General features: G+C 40.1%; 1 protein-coding gene across 1 annotated transcript in view; it reads left to right on the plus strand.

Annotated features, from left to right (window-relative positions):
• SMOC2 (SPARC related modular calcium binding 2) overlaps positions 1-12,854 on the plus strand; it is a 184,152-nt gene extending 171,298 nt beyond the window's left edge. The window contains exons 10-13 of the mRNA XM_032780989.2: positions 2-104; positions 3,166-3,440; positions 8,440-8,480; positions 11,223-12,854. Of these exons, the coding sequence (XP_032636880.1) occupies positions 2-104; positions 3,166-3,440; positions 8,440-8,480; positions 11,223-11,246 (443 nt within the window). The 3' untranslated portion in view covers positions 11,247-12,854. The remainder of the gene's footprint in view (position 1; positions 105-3,165; positions 3,441-8,439; positions 8,481-11,222) is intronic.
• The last annotated feature ends 1,990 nt before the right edge of the window (positions 12,855-14,844 follow it).

The raw sequence follows: 14,844 nt of genomic DNA on the forward strand, positions 1-14,844 counted from the left end.
GGTTGTCCAGGGGCCAAAAAGAATGAGTTCCTGACCAGTGTTCTGGATGCACTCTCCACCGATATGGTCCACGCAGTCTCCGATCCATCGTTGTCTTCCAGCAGGTGAGTTTTACTTGGGTGATTGGAAATGGATCTGTAGTGTGTGCCTTTAAAAATAGTTCTGATTGCATTTGGAAATTTAAAAACAAAACAAAACAAAACCCTTTTAAAAAGCAATTTTATTTCTGTCTCCATGAAGTGAAAACAGATTCCATTAGAACTGTTAGGGAATGTCTCCTGAAAAAAATATCATGGGCTGTATCCACAAGGCAGAAACTTAAAACCTTTGTTGTTGTTGTTTTGGTGTCTGAATTCTCATCATCAGTACAGCATCAGGTCAAATAAATCACCCCAGTCCTAATTTTTTGTTTTCTTACTAAACTTCACTTGAAGAAAGTGGGCTGTTTTCCTTTCAATTTTGTCTGTTTCTTGTAAAAATAGGGGTCTGCAGCTACAGTAGCTAGGATTTAAAATGCCTAAATACTAACAATCTTCAGGCTTCTGGGTACAAGCTGCTTACCTACCTGGAGTCAGGAACAAATTTATAGTATTGCGCTATTCAAACGCATTCTGGGGATTTTATGCTTTCTTTTAAAATATCCATCGTGGGTCACAGCTGGAGTGAAGATACTGGACTAAACTGAGGGTCTGATCCAATAAGCCATTGTGTTTTGATGTTCTTCTCCTCTCCATGGTGCTATCCTTTACCCATTTAGTTCTATCTTCAGATTTTCCTTTATATGCTTTAGACTAAATTAATAGATTAGGACCATATTTTGCTCACCAAAGGCTGTTAAGTAAACTAACCAGTCATGAGAGAAGAGGGAAGGTCCTCTCATGGATCAGTAATTGGTTAAAAGATAGGAAACAAAGGGTAGGAATAAATGGTCAGTTTTCATAATGGGAAGTGGAAATAGTGGAAATGGGAAGTGGTAAATGATTAGGAAATGAGGATTAATTCTGAAGTGGCAAAATTTGTATGCAATACAAAATCACTCAAGACAGTTAAGTCCAAAGCTGATTATGACGAGTAACAAAGGGATCTCACAAAACTGGGTGACTGGGAAACAAAATGGCAGATGAAATTCACTATTGATAGGCGCAAACTCATCCATGTTGGAAAAAAAATAATCTCAACTGTAAATTAAAAAGTGATGCAGTCTAAATTAGATGTTTCCACTCAAAAAAGAACTTAGAGTTGTTGTGGATAGTTTCCTGAAAACAATGTGCAGTATCAAAAAAGCTAACAGAAAATTAGGAACCATTAAGAAAGGGATAGATGATGAAACAGAAAATATAATAATGCCACTATGTAAATCCATGGTATGCCCACCCTTTGAATGCTGTGTGCAGTTCTGGTTATCCCACCTCACAGAAAAATATTCAAATTGGAAGAGGTACACAGAAGGGCAACACATATGATTAGGGATATGGAACAGCTTCCATAGCAGGGGAGATTAAAAAGACTGGGACTGTTCATCTTAGAAGAGTGATGACTAAGGGGTGATATGATAGAGGTCTATAAAATTATGAATGGAATGGAGAAAATGAATAGGGAAGAGTTATCAATGTAATTAGTAGGCAGAAGGTTTAAAACAAACATAAGGAAGTGTTTCTTCAGAAAATGCAGAGCCAACCTATGAAACTTGTTGCTAAGGGATGTTGTGAAGGCCAAAACTATAACTGGATTCAAAAACGAATTAGATAAGTTCATGGAGTATAGGTCCATCAATGGCTAGTAGCCAAGATGGTCAGGGATGCAACACCATGCTCCTCTGGGTGCCCCTCAACCTCTGATTGCCAGAAGCTGGGACTGGACTACAGGGGAGAACATTGCTCTGTTCTTTCCATTCCCTCTGAAGCATCCAGCACTATCCACTGTCAGAGACAGGATACTGGGCTAGATGACCACTGGTCTGATCCATCATGGCAGTTCTTATGTTATTGGTTATACCTTGGCCACCTCATTGATTTCAATGGGGCTTCCAAAAATGTAACTGAAAGCAGACTCTGACCTTCAGTCTAGAATTTAGCATTCAGCATGTTGAAATAGCAATGAGAGTAGGAGATGCTAAAAATATAATGGTCAAATGCAATAAGGACAGTTCATTAAGCACCTCATTTGAATCTTTGCAATGGGAATTTTTAAATAAGCTATGGGAAGGAAACCAATAACTTCCATTTCTCAGTGTGGAGTTTGTAAATGAGAAGTTTCAATTCATAAATCTTAGAAGTGGCTTTTATGCCGAGTGGAACACTGCTTCCTTTCTTTTAATACAACGTAATGTCCTTCCATTCATACATCTCGTATATGTTTTTCAGCAGAGCAATCATGCTGTGACCATTCCTCTTCTCTCTGGAGAAGACAGAGCATTTCTAAGACCCCATGGCTTCTAGCCTCTGGATTCCACAACACACACACTCAATATTTTTCTGTGGTAACCATGTATTTTCTGGGATTGTATATTTAAATCATAACAGAGACAAGAATTATTAATTCCTGTACTTCCCCTTCTTTATGGCAAGAAGATATTTTAGCATCATCATCTTTCCCAGAGAAACAGGAAATTATGCATATTTGTCTTTATTCTCATCTGCCTGCCTGCATTTTCTTTCTGACGTTGGCTCATGTCAGCATCCTTGAATCATGATTGGCTTTGTGTGTATTTGTGCGATGGTGCCCTCTAGTTGCTGCATCACAGAATATAAGGGACCTGCTATTGTTAGCCTCTGTGGACAGTCTTCTTTAATTTAGGTGGCAGAGACTTGGAATTTGCAGCAGAACCAGAATTCCAGTCTCAGCTCACCAGTGGTAGGGATGTGTGATTTATAACGGTCATTTATAAAATGTTTGCATCAATGTGAACATTTTTACTGATTCACCATTTAAAAACTTTCAAACCACCAAAATATTTAAGTGTGATCACTGTATAATAATGGTATTCATGTTCAGTTCTTGTAAAACTGGACTCCTCGGGACATCAAAAGTTAGTCACAAATGATTTTTCAAGTCACCCTACCTCACTAAAATACCCTTATCTACTAATATTAATCTAACAATTCATAAGTAACATAGAGGACTGTGTGATCAAATGTAAAGCGTAATGTTCTGTTCGCATTGCAGGCTTTCAGAACCTGATCCAAATCATACTCTGGAAGAGAGAGTGGTCCACTGGTATTTCAAACAACTCGATAAAAATTCCAGTGGTGATATTGGCAAAAAGGAAATCAAGCCGTTCAAGAGATTCCTGCGAAAAAAGTCAAAGCCCAAAAAATGTGTGAAGAAGTTTGTAGAATACTGTGATGTGAACAATGACAAATCCTTATCAGTTCAAGAATTAATGGGTTGTCTGGGCGTAACAAAAGAAGACGGTAAAGCAGACACAAAGAAACGCCACAGTAAGAACCTTTTCTAACTTTCCTTTTAACTAGATTTTTTGATCTGGCAGAGATTAAGGTTATAGTTGATAGACCACAGCCTCTGGGAATCCTGCAAAAGGTATAAAAACAGTGATGGTAGCTATGACTAGCTAATAGAGATACTTTAGTTCAAGTGGTAGGGTTGGTGCTTTTGTATCAGATGGTCAACTGTTCAAGTTCCAACAAAGGCAATAGCCTCTCTCTCTGATCACCAAATACTAACCTGTTGAAGTTATTATTGCATGATAGGAAGGCAAAGAGGGTAAGTTAGTACTAAATCCCACTAGAAAGTCACTCCAGCAGAACATGTTCTGGCTACAATGAAGATACATTTGCTTGTTCTTTGGTGTCTTGCTATGGAAGGAAATTCACTTTCTAGTAGCTACTCGAGCCATTTCTAGAGCACCACTGAATGGCTCTGAAGAAAGACTGTCCATCCCTCCATTAAGCAGACAGAAAGGTTGCTGGTACACAGAGACTTGGAGAATTGATGGAGAGGGAGTCAAATAATTGAGGATCTTTGGAGCACTGGGGAAATCACCCACATCATCCCTGAGAATGCTGGAAAGTGGGAGACAAAGTCTCTGTTTATACACTTGTTTTGTATTATAAGAGGCTATAATTAAAATGTGACTGGAGAATAGCTGTACAATTTGCTTAATATTTCTAAGAACATAGAATAGGGACCCTAGTCAAAGACCAGTAAACAAAACTATCACAAGTGTGATAAGGAAAGAGAAGAACATGCTGACTGGGAAACTTCTGTCAAAAACAAATTGTTCCCCATACAGCTTTTATTCATGACCACACATTGTAGGTCAGAGAAAATAGGGTAACCGCGGTAGATTGCAGTCATAAAGGAAACTGGGTATTAGCAAACAAATGGATTTCGTAAAACATATCTAATCCAACGTATTTTCTGTGGAGTGAATAATAATAATACTGAGTACTTTTCACCTATACAGCAGATCTAAAAATCATTGCGCAAAGATACAAAAGCATCATTATTCCCACCTTACAGAGATCAAAATAGAAAGTTAACAGCCTGGTTCCCATTTACACTAAGGCTGCTATACATGCCTTTGGCTGTGTACAAAGGTGCAAATGTAGCAATTTACCCGTTTACATCTACTTTAAGGCCCCATTGCACTGCCAGGCAGTGCACAGCAGACTTAGTTTAAATGAGGACCAGGCCCCAAGGCCAGGTCTACATTTCAGACCTATATCAATGTAACCCTTCTGCCCCTCTGACTTGGCAGCAACAAGGGCCAGGTTCAGTATCCAGGGGTTCCGTTTCAATAACACAAGGCATAACCGGCTCGAGCCCCCACCCAGTGACCTGGGACACTTACATACCACACCCCCCTGGGCGCCTCTAGGAGGCAATACTTCCCCTCTCGCAAGCACGGAGTCTGAGTGTAGCGAAATCTTTTTAATAAAGGAAGGAAACAATGCGGCATCCCATTGGAGAAACACCACAAACAGAGTTATAACACAAACCATAACCACCCCCCCAAGTACATTTGGCAATGTCCTTTTCCCCTTAGGGTCTTAAGTCCAATCACTCCAAAGTCCAACAACCCAAAAGTCTCTGGTCAATGCCACCACAGAATTCAAGAGTCTATCTGTAGAGGTCCCTCCCCCCAGCCTGGGTGAAAGGGGCACCTTACGTGGTCCAGGGCCAACTGCCCTGCCTCTCCGTGGGTTCTGCTTCCGCCTTCTCCACGAACTGCTCCGCCTTACCAGCCGCTCCACTCTGCTCCTCCGGCCGTCCTCACAAACTGCTCCGCTCCACCAGCTGCCTCGTGAGCTGCTCCAGTTGTCCCAGCAAACTGCTCGGCTCCGCTCGCTCTGTGGGCTGCTCCACACGCCCCACAGCTACTCCGCTCTGCCAGCCGCTCCACTCCACCAGCTGTCCTGTGGTCCGCTCCAGCCATCCCCATAAACTGCTCCACTCCGCCAGCTGCTCTGTTCCACAGTATAGCTTCAGGCTCCCCCACTAGTTAGCACAGTACTCAGTGCTCCCAGCTCAGTAATTTCAGCTCTTTTGTGATTTCAGCTCTTTTGTGATCTCAGCACATAGTAGGGGAGCCCAGTGCTATTGCACCATTAGCCCAAAGTGAGTTCAGCTCAGCAACCTGTATCTAGAGTCTTAAGGGAATAAAAAAAATCAACTCTGACATTCCACAGTGGAGAGAGGAGGAGGTGCAACTGATGCTTCTAGCTCCACAAGGAGCCTGCACCACCAGGCACAAGTACCTGTCCCCAACCTCTCTCCCTTCACAGGGTTTTGGAACCCATGTCCCTTGTCTAGCAAGTACCACCCAACTGAGGTTGAGTCATTTCTGTCACAAAGCACCCACAGCTCGGCAGTCTGGGATGGGTTAGGCGAGCCTATGCAAATATTTGAGATTTTGCATTCCAGACATTCTTTCCACACTTCCCATACTTCACCACCAAATGTCAGGGTACAGCTCATCCTGACTCTGCTTACATCAGTATAATTGTGTCATTCAGGGTGAAAAATCCACACCCCTGAGCGATGTAGTTATACTAACCTAGCCTTGTGAAGACAGGTATGTCGACAGGAGAGATTCTCTCGTCAACATAGCTATCGCCTCTCAGGCGAGTGAATTAACTACATTGACAGGAGAAACTCTCCCAAGTATAGGAGTGTCTCCACTAAAGTGCTACAGCTGCATCAGTGCAGCTGCGCCCCTGTAGCACTGTATGTGAAGATAAGCCCTAAGTGATTTGACCCTGGACACACAGCAAGTCAATGACAAGACTTGGACTAAAACCCAGTTTTCTTTACTCAGTCTCCTATGCTCTGCCCAATGGACCACTCAATGGATTTTGGTTGCTGGAAACTGCTGGTTTTCTGTCAAATCAAAAATGTCAAAGAAAATTTGACAAAAATAAAAAAAGCCACTGAATTCTTTTCAGCAGGAAAAAATAAGTTCCCCACTAGCCCTAATCATTTTTAATGTGTGTGTGTGTGTTTTTAAAGGTTCACCTTTAAAATTTAAAAAAAGAAATAAATTCCTAGTTTGTACAATTTGGGGAACATGTCCTGACTGATGAGCCTGATTCTTCTCTGACTTACTCCAGTGTAAAATGGGCATGACTTCACTGAAGTCAGAGTTACACTGGTGTAAGAGAGGGGAATTAGGCCTGCTGTGTACAAGTGATTCCATAATCTTGAATGGGTGCTACACATGCCACATGGGCACCATTTCTTCTATCAACAGATATAAAACCAGAGAATCACAGTTCCTACCTTGGTTCCCCTTGGCTCCAGCAGGAAGCAAGTTCCAGCAGCCATTTACATGGTACATGTTTCTTCCCCCATTACACCAGCTCACTCTGCTGGCCAGCATGTTGGGAGTCAAAATTAAGATTCCATCTACTCCGTACCCCCTCTCCACCTAGTCACTTCCAAGGGCAGTGGGAGTTGAGACTCCATGAAGCCTGCTTTCCTCCCTGCATTCAGATTAGCAATCCGGATCTATGCTTATTCATAGCCTCTTACGGGCAAGTGACAAAATTCCCCTTTATACATTAAATCATAATGATCCCTGCTGGGTGGTGGGGCATACGCTGTGGGGTAGTGTTTAAAAATAAAAGGAAACGCCTCCAGACAGCCATCCGTTTTCCATGCTCTTTGTTCTTGAGGGAGATTAGAATAAAATCCAGAGCAATAAATAAATGAGTTTGAGATGTCCAACATTAATTGAATAGATGACAACACTCACTGAACAAATGTCAGATATTTACTGGGAAGCAATCCAGTTATTCAGCTTTCAAGTCACTCCAATAAAGAGGCAACTTTCTTATTAGGAGGAGAAAGCAGAAAATGCACTTTTTAGTGAGATGCTTGAAATGGAGGATCTCACTTATGAAAACATGTTAAATTATATTGCCTCTATTATGAAATGTCATTCTTAGGAGCTTCCTGTTCTCTAGAATGCTCTTATTATTGCCATAAGCAATACAAGTGAAAATATACTAGGCAAAGCAAAGGGAAAACATTTTCATGTAACCTTATTGAACTAGCCTAATGGAAGTTCATTAATCTAATCTCCACATATCTGGAACTAAATGTAACCTTATCACTAATCATAGTATTGCAGACAAGAGAAGAAGTCACCACATGATGCTGTTGTTTAAAGAACACTAGATGTCTTGTCCAAGGTCACATGGAGTTGATGTAACAATGGGATTAGTAAGCAGGTGTCCCCTGCCGCTGTCACCACACTGCCTCTCTGTCAAAGTCCATCTTAATAGAAAATCAGTGATCAAGTCTCTCTTGTAGGCAAAGCAACCATATAGCCTCATGGAAAGTTTGTGATGCAGGGCATTTCATTATTGATTGCTCATTGCTTATAAATACCCAGAACCATGGTCCATTTCCAGCAGTTCCTGTCAGTTAAAACCAAGGATTCTACACAGGTTTTCTGGAGTCTCTGAGGAGATGCCACCCACTTTGTCAGTGTCACTGGTTATTTTCACAGTGCTGCCAGTTTAGATAAGACATTCCACTGCATTTTGGTTTCGTCAGTGGGCCCTGTTCTTGTATTTCAGTTGTGCCATTGGAGTGGACAAGAAATGCAGATTTGGTCTAGATTCTTCAAAGGCAGCAAGCAACATGGACACAAGATTTACACTGTGGTGACTTTTCTTTGATCAAATTTACATTGCTTTACAATGTAGGCAGATGGCACAGAAAAATCTCCATTCCACTTCAGCTGCATTCTCCACTCCTTATCGAGCAACCATTGCAATATTCTGCAGTAACGTGCAGCACACTGCTGATTATAATATTACAGTAGTGGTTTTAAGTGGAAAGCACTTTAGGGTGTTATTTCTGTAATAGGGGAACATCGTTTATCCCACTAAAATAAGAAAAACATACTCAGTATTGCACAGAAACAACATGCAAGCTATTCTCATGATTTTTTTCCCTCTCTTCTACCAGCCCCCAAAAGTAATCCTGAAAGCACTTCCTCCAACAGGCAGGTAAGTACTGAACAGAGCTCTTTCCATTCTGCCTCTTCATGCTGTATTTTCAGCTATTATAGTTTCATCCTGAAGGCTACACATACTAGCCAGGGTCATCTGACACTGTGACCTGGGTGGAAGGATTCCCCATGGAACTATTCAGCAAACAGCCTGTTTATTCAGACTGGTTGAAATTCTCACTTGTGCAGAGGGTTCACACAAAGCCTATGCACCTCTTATCCCCCATTTAGAGCTTCTCTTCACTAGTGCAAAGATGTGTTTTTAACCCACCTAAAGTAGCCCCAGCAGTTGTAATTTTATCACATTTGCTGGTTGAGGTAAACCTTAGTTGGCAATCACGGGTTTACCTTGATTAGCTGACACATTAAAACTACAATTTGCCTTCTCTTCAGTAGGATTATAACAAATGCCAAGCAAAAACTTTTTTCCTAGAGAAGACAAGACCAGTCAGGGTATTAATGGGGCCTAGATTTCTATTTTTATTTATTAGAGTCAGTGTGCTTGGTGCTGTACAGGACACAGTTATAGACTCCCTACCCAGGAGACATTACAGTCAAAACAAGACAGATATTGAACAGATAGGATGCACTGGGAAGGCCACGGGAAGGGATTGAAGGTTGCTATTTTGGCAGGGATTTATATTTATATATAATTTTAAATTAACAATTCACTTCTGGAGGGCATTATGGATAGAACTGCCGGTTACTTTTATATCAGGCATACCACAAGACAGTTGCTGTGTAACCATTATTAATGTACACGAGACAGAAGCAGGTGATGAATTGGCTTTTAAATTACTAATGAAAATACATTATTTAAAGTAACAATCCAGGGGATTAAACAGCAGCATTAAACCAGACAGAATGATCATAATTATGGTTAATTAAACACCACTTCCTATCTATTGGAGAGCCTAATTTGTCAAAAAGCAAACAAACAAATACAGGGTGAAATTGCTATAGCATTCCCCAAAGCTAAGGCAAAGGTCTTTGATTGCTACTAGCCAATTTGTTATTTATTTTATCTCTTGATTTGTTTAATGTTCGATGCACACTTCCTAAAGCAAGCTCTGCATTTGTTGTGGGATTTGCCAGAGCTCTCCTACACACGCCTTTGATGGAATGTAAAACGTTCTCACAACTACAGAGATGTAATAAATTTCCCTTTGTTTAAACAAATGTTCACAGTCTTAACTTTTCAAGTCCTGCCCGCAAATCACTTACACTTCAAACAGGGCAGCCTGAAAACAATGACTATGGCGGAACTCAAAAAACGTTCAAAGGGTTATTTTAATTACATCATAGCAAATATTGGCACATGTGTGTAACGCTCAAAGCATAACATGCCCCCCTCTTCCCTTTTCCTGTAATCTGATTCTAACATGTAGCATCTATAATGAAAGAGCCTGAATGTTTCTATTTTTAAAAAAAAATCTTTACTTTTTTTGCTGACTCGGAATCCATTATTTTAAAAGCTGTTGGAGAGAAACAATAGCCTTGAATCTTAAAAGGTTGGCTGTGCAAGCCATCTGTTGGCAGTCATACACTATAACAATGCAAAGCTACAAATGTCCCTCATATGGAAAAGGTGGCTTTCGTCACAAAAGCTTGCAATTGAAAGGAAGCCATTGGAAATTAAATAATCTGGTTAGGAGCTGCTCAGAAGAAACCACCTGCCTAAAAGAGAATAGTCAAATCAGCCACTTTGAAGATGGGCAATTGAACAAGAATCATCATGGGAAGGACCAGATTATTTTCCTTAGTAATTCCTTTTTTAATTGGAAGAGTGAACAAAGCATTACCCCATATTCAGAAACATAGATTGTGTGAATATATAGATATAAGCACATACACCAAAGTCGATGTAGTCTCATGTGTAACTTTTCAATCTGAAATAAAACATTAATAGAGTTCAAAGAATTAGGTAAGTAGCCACATGTCACTTGCTTTACTCAGCTTCTTGCTACACACCACCCCCCCACACACACACGGCAAATATTCTGGGGTATATTAATAGGGATGTCATATGTAAGACATGTGGTAACTGACCTATTCTACTCGGCACTCAGGAGGCCTCAGTTGGAGTATTGCATCCAATTTTTAGAGAGTCCAGAAGAAAGCAATAAAAATGATTGAAGGTTTAGAAAACCCAACCTATGAGGAAAGGCTAAAAAAACCCTAGATATGTTTAGTCTTGGGAAAAGAAGACTGAGCGCGGACCTAATAACAATCTTCAGATATGCTAAGGGCTGTTATAATGAGGACCATGATCAATTGTTCTCCATGTCCATCCACTGAGGGTAAGAGAAGATGTAATGGGCTTAATCTGCAACAAGGGAGATTTAGGTTAGATATTAGGGAAAAACTTTCCAACTGTAATGGTAATTAAGCACTGGATAGTCTATGAACAGCCATCAAGATGGTTTAGATATACATGGTCCTGCCCCATCACAGCTGTTATTATCTAGAACTATGTTTTTTTCAGAACCCAAGGATGCCATAGGTAGAAGGTTGTAAAGATGTTGCTTTTGTCAATCTACATTGACAGCAAAATAGATTAACTCTTTGGGGGGCAAGATTTGTTTTTTATGTGTTTGTACAACATCAAGCACAATGAAGCCATTATCTTGACTGGGGACTATGGACAGCACTGGAATATAAATAATAAGCATTGGTATGTGTATTAAATTACTTGCAGGCATCACTAATAATATAACCTTTTAAAAAAATATCTTTTCAGCAAAGCTCTAAGAAGCAAGGATGAACAGCTTACATATCCAAGCCAGATCTCTTTGACATGTGGGAGATTTCCTCATCAAAAGGCAAAAAAAAAAAAAAACCCATAGTATTTGCACTTTGTACTTTAAAATGTAAATTCACCTTGTAGAAATGAGATATTTAAACAGACTGTTTTTTTAATCTGTGAAAATGTAACAGCTAGTTTTGAAAAAAATTATCACATACAATGTATGTGTCTTCTTTTGTCATATGAAATCTGTATGTGTTGGAGATGTAAAAGTTTGCATTTAAACTTTTTTTTAAAGCAGCTTTCTTGCAAACATTAATATAGAAATCTGACTCTAGGTACCTTGGTTTCAGTAGTATGCCTTGTTTTTCTTTACCAATACAGTCATTTAAACATAGTTATGCTGAAAAACTGCTTCAGATCTACTGTACTGATTTTGTCCAAGCAGTGTTGGAGATTTTAGTTTCCAAGTCCAAAGGAAGTGTGAAAATTGCTGTTGACTCATTTTTGCAGCCTCTAAATGAATGGATATTTCCCTGCTGGTAACATTTTGTTTTTATTATTTTGCTTTCCAAAGATAATGCAATGAGAATGCAACCACTAAAGGATTCCAACAGCAATTCTATGGTTAGGGCTCTTGTAGAAAAATGTATTTTATCCGTTTGAGGTGCCTTCCATTATAAATTTAACTAAGATTTTTGTTTGTTTGTTTGTTTTTGGGTTCATGCATGGGGGTGGGGGGATATGCCCTTTTGCCTAAATTAGTCATGCAACTAACTGAAAAGCAATATCATCAAGTTAGCCTCTGTCAAGCCCTAGAGCATGTTCCTGCAGTCAGCATAAGGTAGCAAAGGGACACAGTTGTTCAGTGTTGTAAATCTAATTACGAAGAGACAAAGAAGGCTAAACAGACTTGTCTGTCTTTTGTTTTCCCTACACCTGGCTAAGACCCCATCCATTCCTGAGGGGTGCCGCAGGGTCCACGAGATGGTAAAGCTATCACAGAACAAATTATGAATAGTTGCCGTAAGGAGGTGTAGTCAGAAAAATCCCTGCCTTGGGCATTCTCCTTGCTCTCTGGGAGAAGTTCCTACAAGTTTTCATACCTTTTCTATCATGTTTTCCTCTCTCTCTCTTTTCTTTCTTTTAGAGTGCCTTAAGGGAACAGGAACTTGCAGATGTGAACTAGCAGGGAACTTGAAAAAAGGTTCAGACCTTGAAAATGAATTATAAGTAATTGAATTGATCAATGCAGTGATAAATGGACTGCTAGCATGTAAAAACCATAATATGGAGGGCTGGGCATGTTGCAATTAGCAGCAGTTGTGTAGGACCTGCCTTAGGAGCAATGTGTAGATTAGCTAGTCAGAAGGATGACCTGGCTCAAACTCACATATGAAAAATCTTTGTTACAGAAACAAAAGTTTCATTTAAATTCCACATGTGAATATATGCTGAAATATTGCTACGAGACTGTGCATACATTGGAATTTTTTAAAAAAGAACATGCTAAGGTGTTTTGGGGTTTTTTTGCGGGGGGGAAAAATGTGTGTTTTCTTTGTAAAAGCATTTTTTATTCAAAATTTGATATCTTTTTATAATGCTAAACTTTGAATTTAATCTTTTTTTAGATTAAAGCTTAGTATGCTATCAAACCTGTTCTCACTGTTTTGATTCTATGACGTGAATAGCCTCTAAGAGACAACAGAGGCTAATGAAGTAAATCATTTCCAATCTTTCCTCCAAACCCACTTCTTTTCCAGCAATCACCCAACACTCTGTACCTACCAATCAAGATTCTTAGATAGCCCCCATCTCTCTGGTTTCCGCACACCTCATGAGGCAGCTTAATAGGAACATTTAATAATTTAACAAATACAGAACACAATGATGTTTGGTGTGGCTACAATCAATCACTGGACATTATACCATTTCAACCACCATTTTTTCCGGGTTCCTTGCAGACTGTCATCTCACCTTATATTAGTTCATGTCTTTTCTACATTGTAAATTCTTTAAGATAGAAACTTTGGGTTAGATCCTCAGCTTGTCTGTAAAATGCACAGCTGAGGTATATAAGTAAAAATAATAGGCTCAGTTCTGGAAGGTGTTAAGTACTCAACACCTCTCAAGATAGCTCAGCAAGACTGGACCCAATGTGATTAACAATAGCATTTGTAAGTAGGAATCTGACTCTAAATCACTGTGCTCTTCAGAAGAGACGTTATGTGTATGCAATGGAACTATCTTCCAAGGAAATTTCCATGACACTTTTTTCAAAAACAAGGGTAAGAATTTTTCACTAGCCATTCGAGTCAGCTTGTTTGAAGGATAGTCTTAGGTACTTTTAAAGTCTTAAATAAATGTTATGATCATTATCCAAAATATCCAAAGAGCAATATGGGATCTAACAACATGACTCTTATGAAATTCCATGACTAAAACCTCAGACGTTATTTCAAAAATCTTAGGGATTATAGTCATGTAAATATTCCCCTGCCACAACCATGGTTTGGTTTTAATGTCTTGCAACTGAGCTATTATAAATAATACATAGTTCTTAAAATTGGATTTAGAGCTAAGCACAAAGCAAAACCCAGGATAACATACCTGATCATGAGGAAAATTCAGTGCTGGCCCATATATCTGTTTGGAGACAAGCTTAGACCCTTAACTTGTACATCCACAAATTGGAGAAATGCAGATGAAGCTTGGGCCCTCTCTTTGTAACCAGACATGTTCCTGATCCTACAAAGGGAGCTATGTTGATAGACCCTTAGGCCCATGCAGAGTACCAATGATTTCTTTGGGACTCCATGTAGGTCTAACGGTATGTCTACACTTTGAGCTGGAGGTGTAATTTCCAGTTTGAGGAGTCATACCTGCACAACCTCTGATCAAGTTTGTGCTCTAAAAATAGAAGAGTAGCTCTCCGGGGTGAGGGACTAGCTTCCCAAGTACACGCCTAGCTTGTTGGTCGGGTACGTATTCAACTGCCCCAGAGTTAGCCACCCAAGTACATACCCATGCAAGATGCCAGGCATGTGCTCAGGAGGCTAGTCCCTCCCACCATTCACACCATGGCAACTGAATACATATCTCTCCAAGATGCAAGGTGTGTACTGGGGCGGCTAGCCCCTCCCAGTGCTTAGGTGGCAGTGTCTACCTATTTTTAGAGCACTAGCTTGGTCAAAGCTAGGACGGGTATGTCTCCTCCAGTTGGAATTTATACCTCCAAGTCAACATGTAGCTGACCCCAAGAACCTGCCTGCATGGATCCTTTTGCAGGATTGGTGACTAGATGTTTGCTCAGAATGGTAACCCTTATAGCAAATGCAAAATTGGGGAACAAGGCAAGAGGAGAAACATCAATGCACAACAGTAGGGAGCAGAAGGAAGAGATATTTTAGGACAAGATTAAAAATTAAGAATGAAATCCTAACCCCACTGGACTGAGCAGCAAAACTTGCATTAACTTCCGTGAGGCCAGGGTTTCACACCAAGGATGTGTCTACACTGCAGCTGGGAGCGATAGCTCAGCTTGAATTACAATGTTAAAAATAGCAATGGGACCACAGTGGCATGCACTAGCCACCTGCGTACATGCCCAGGTGAT

Source organism: Chelonoidis abingdonii, chromosome 3 (genome assembly GCF_003597395.2).
Source record: "Chelonoidis abingdonii isolate Lonesome George chromosome 3, CheloAbing_2.0, whole genome shotgun sequence".
NCBI lineage: Eukaryota > Metazoa > Chordata > Testudines > Testudinidae > Chelonoidis > Chelonoidis abingdonii.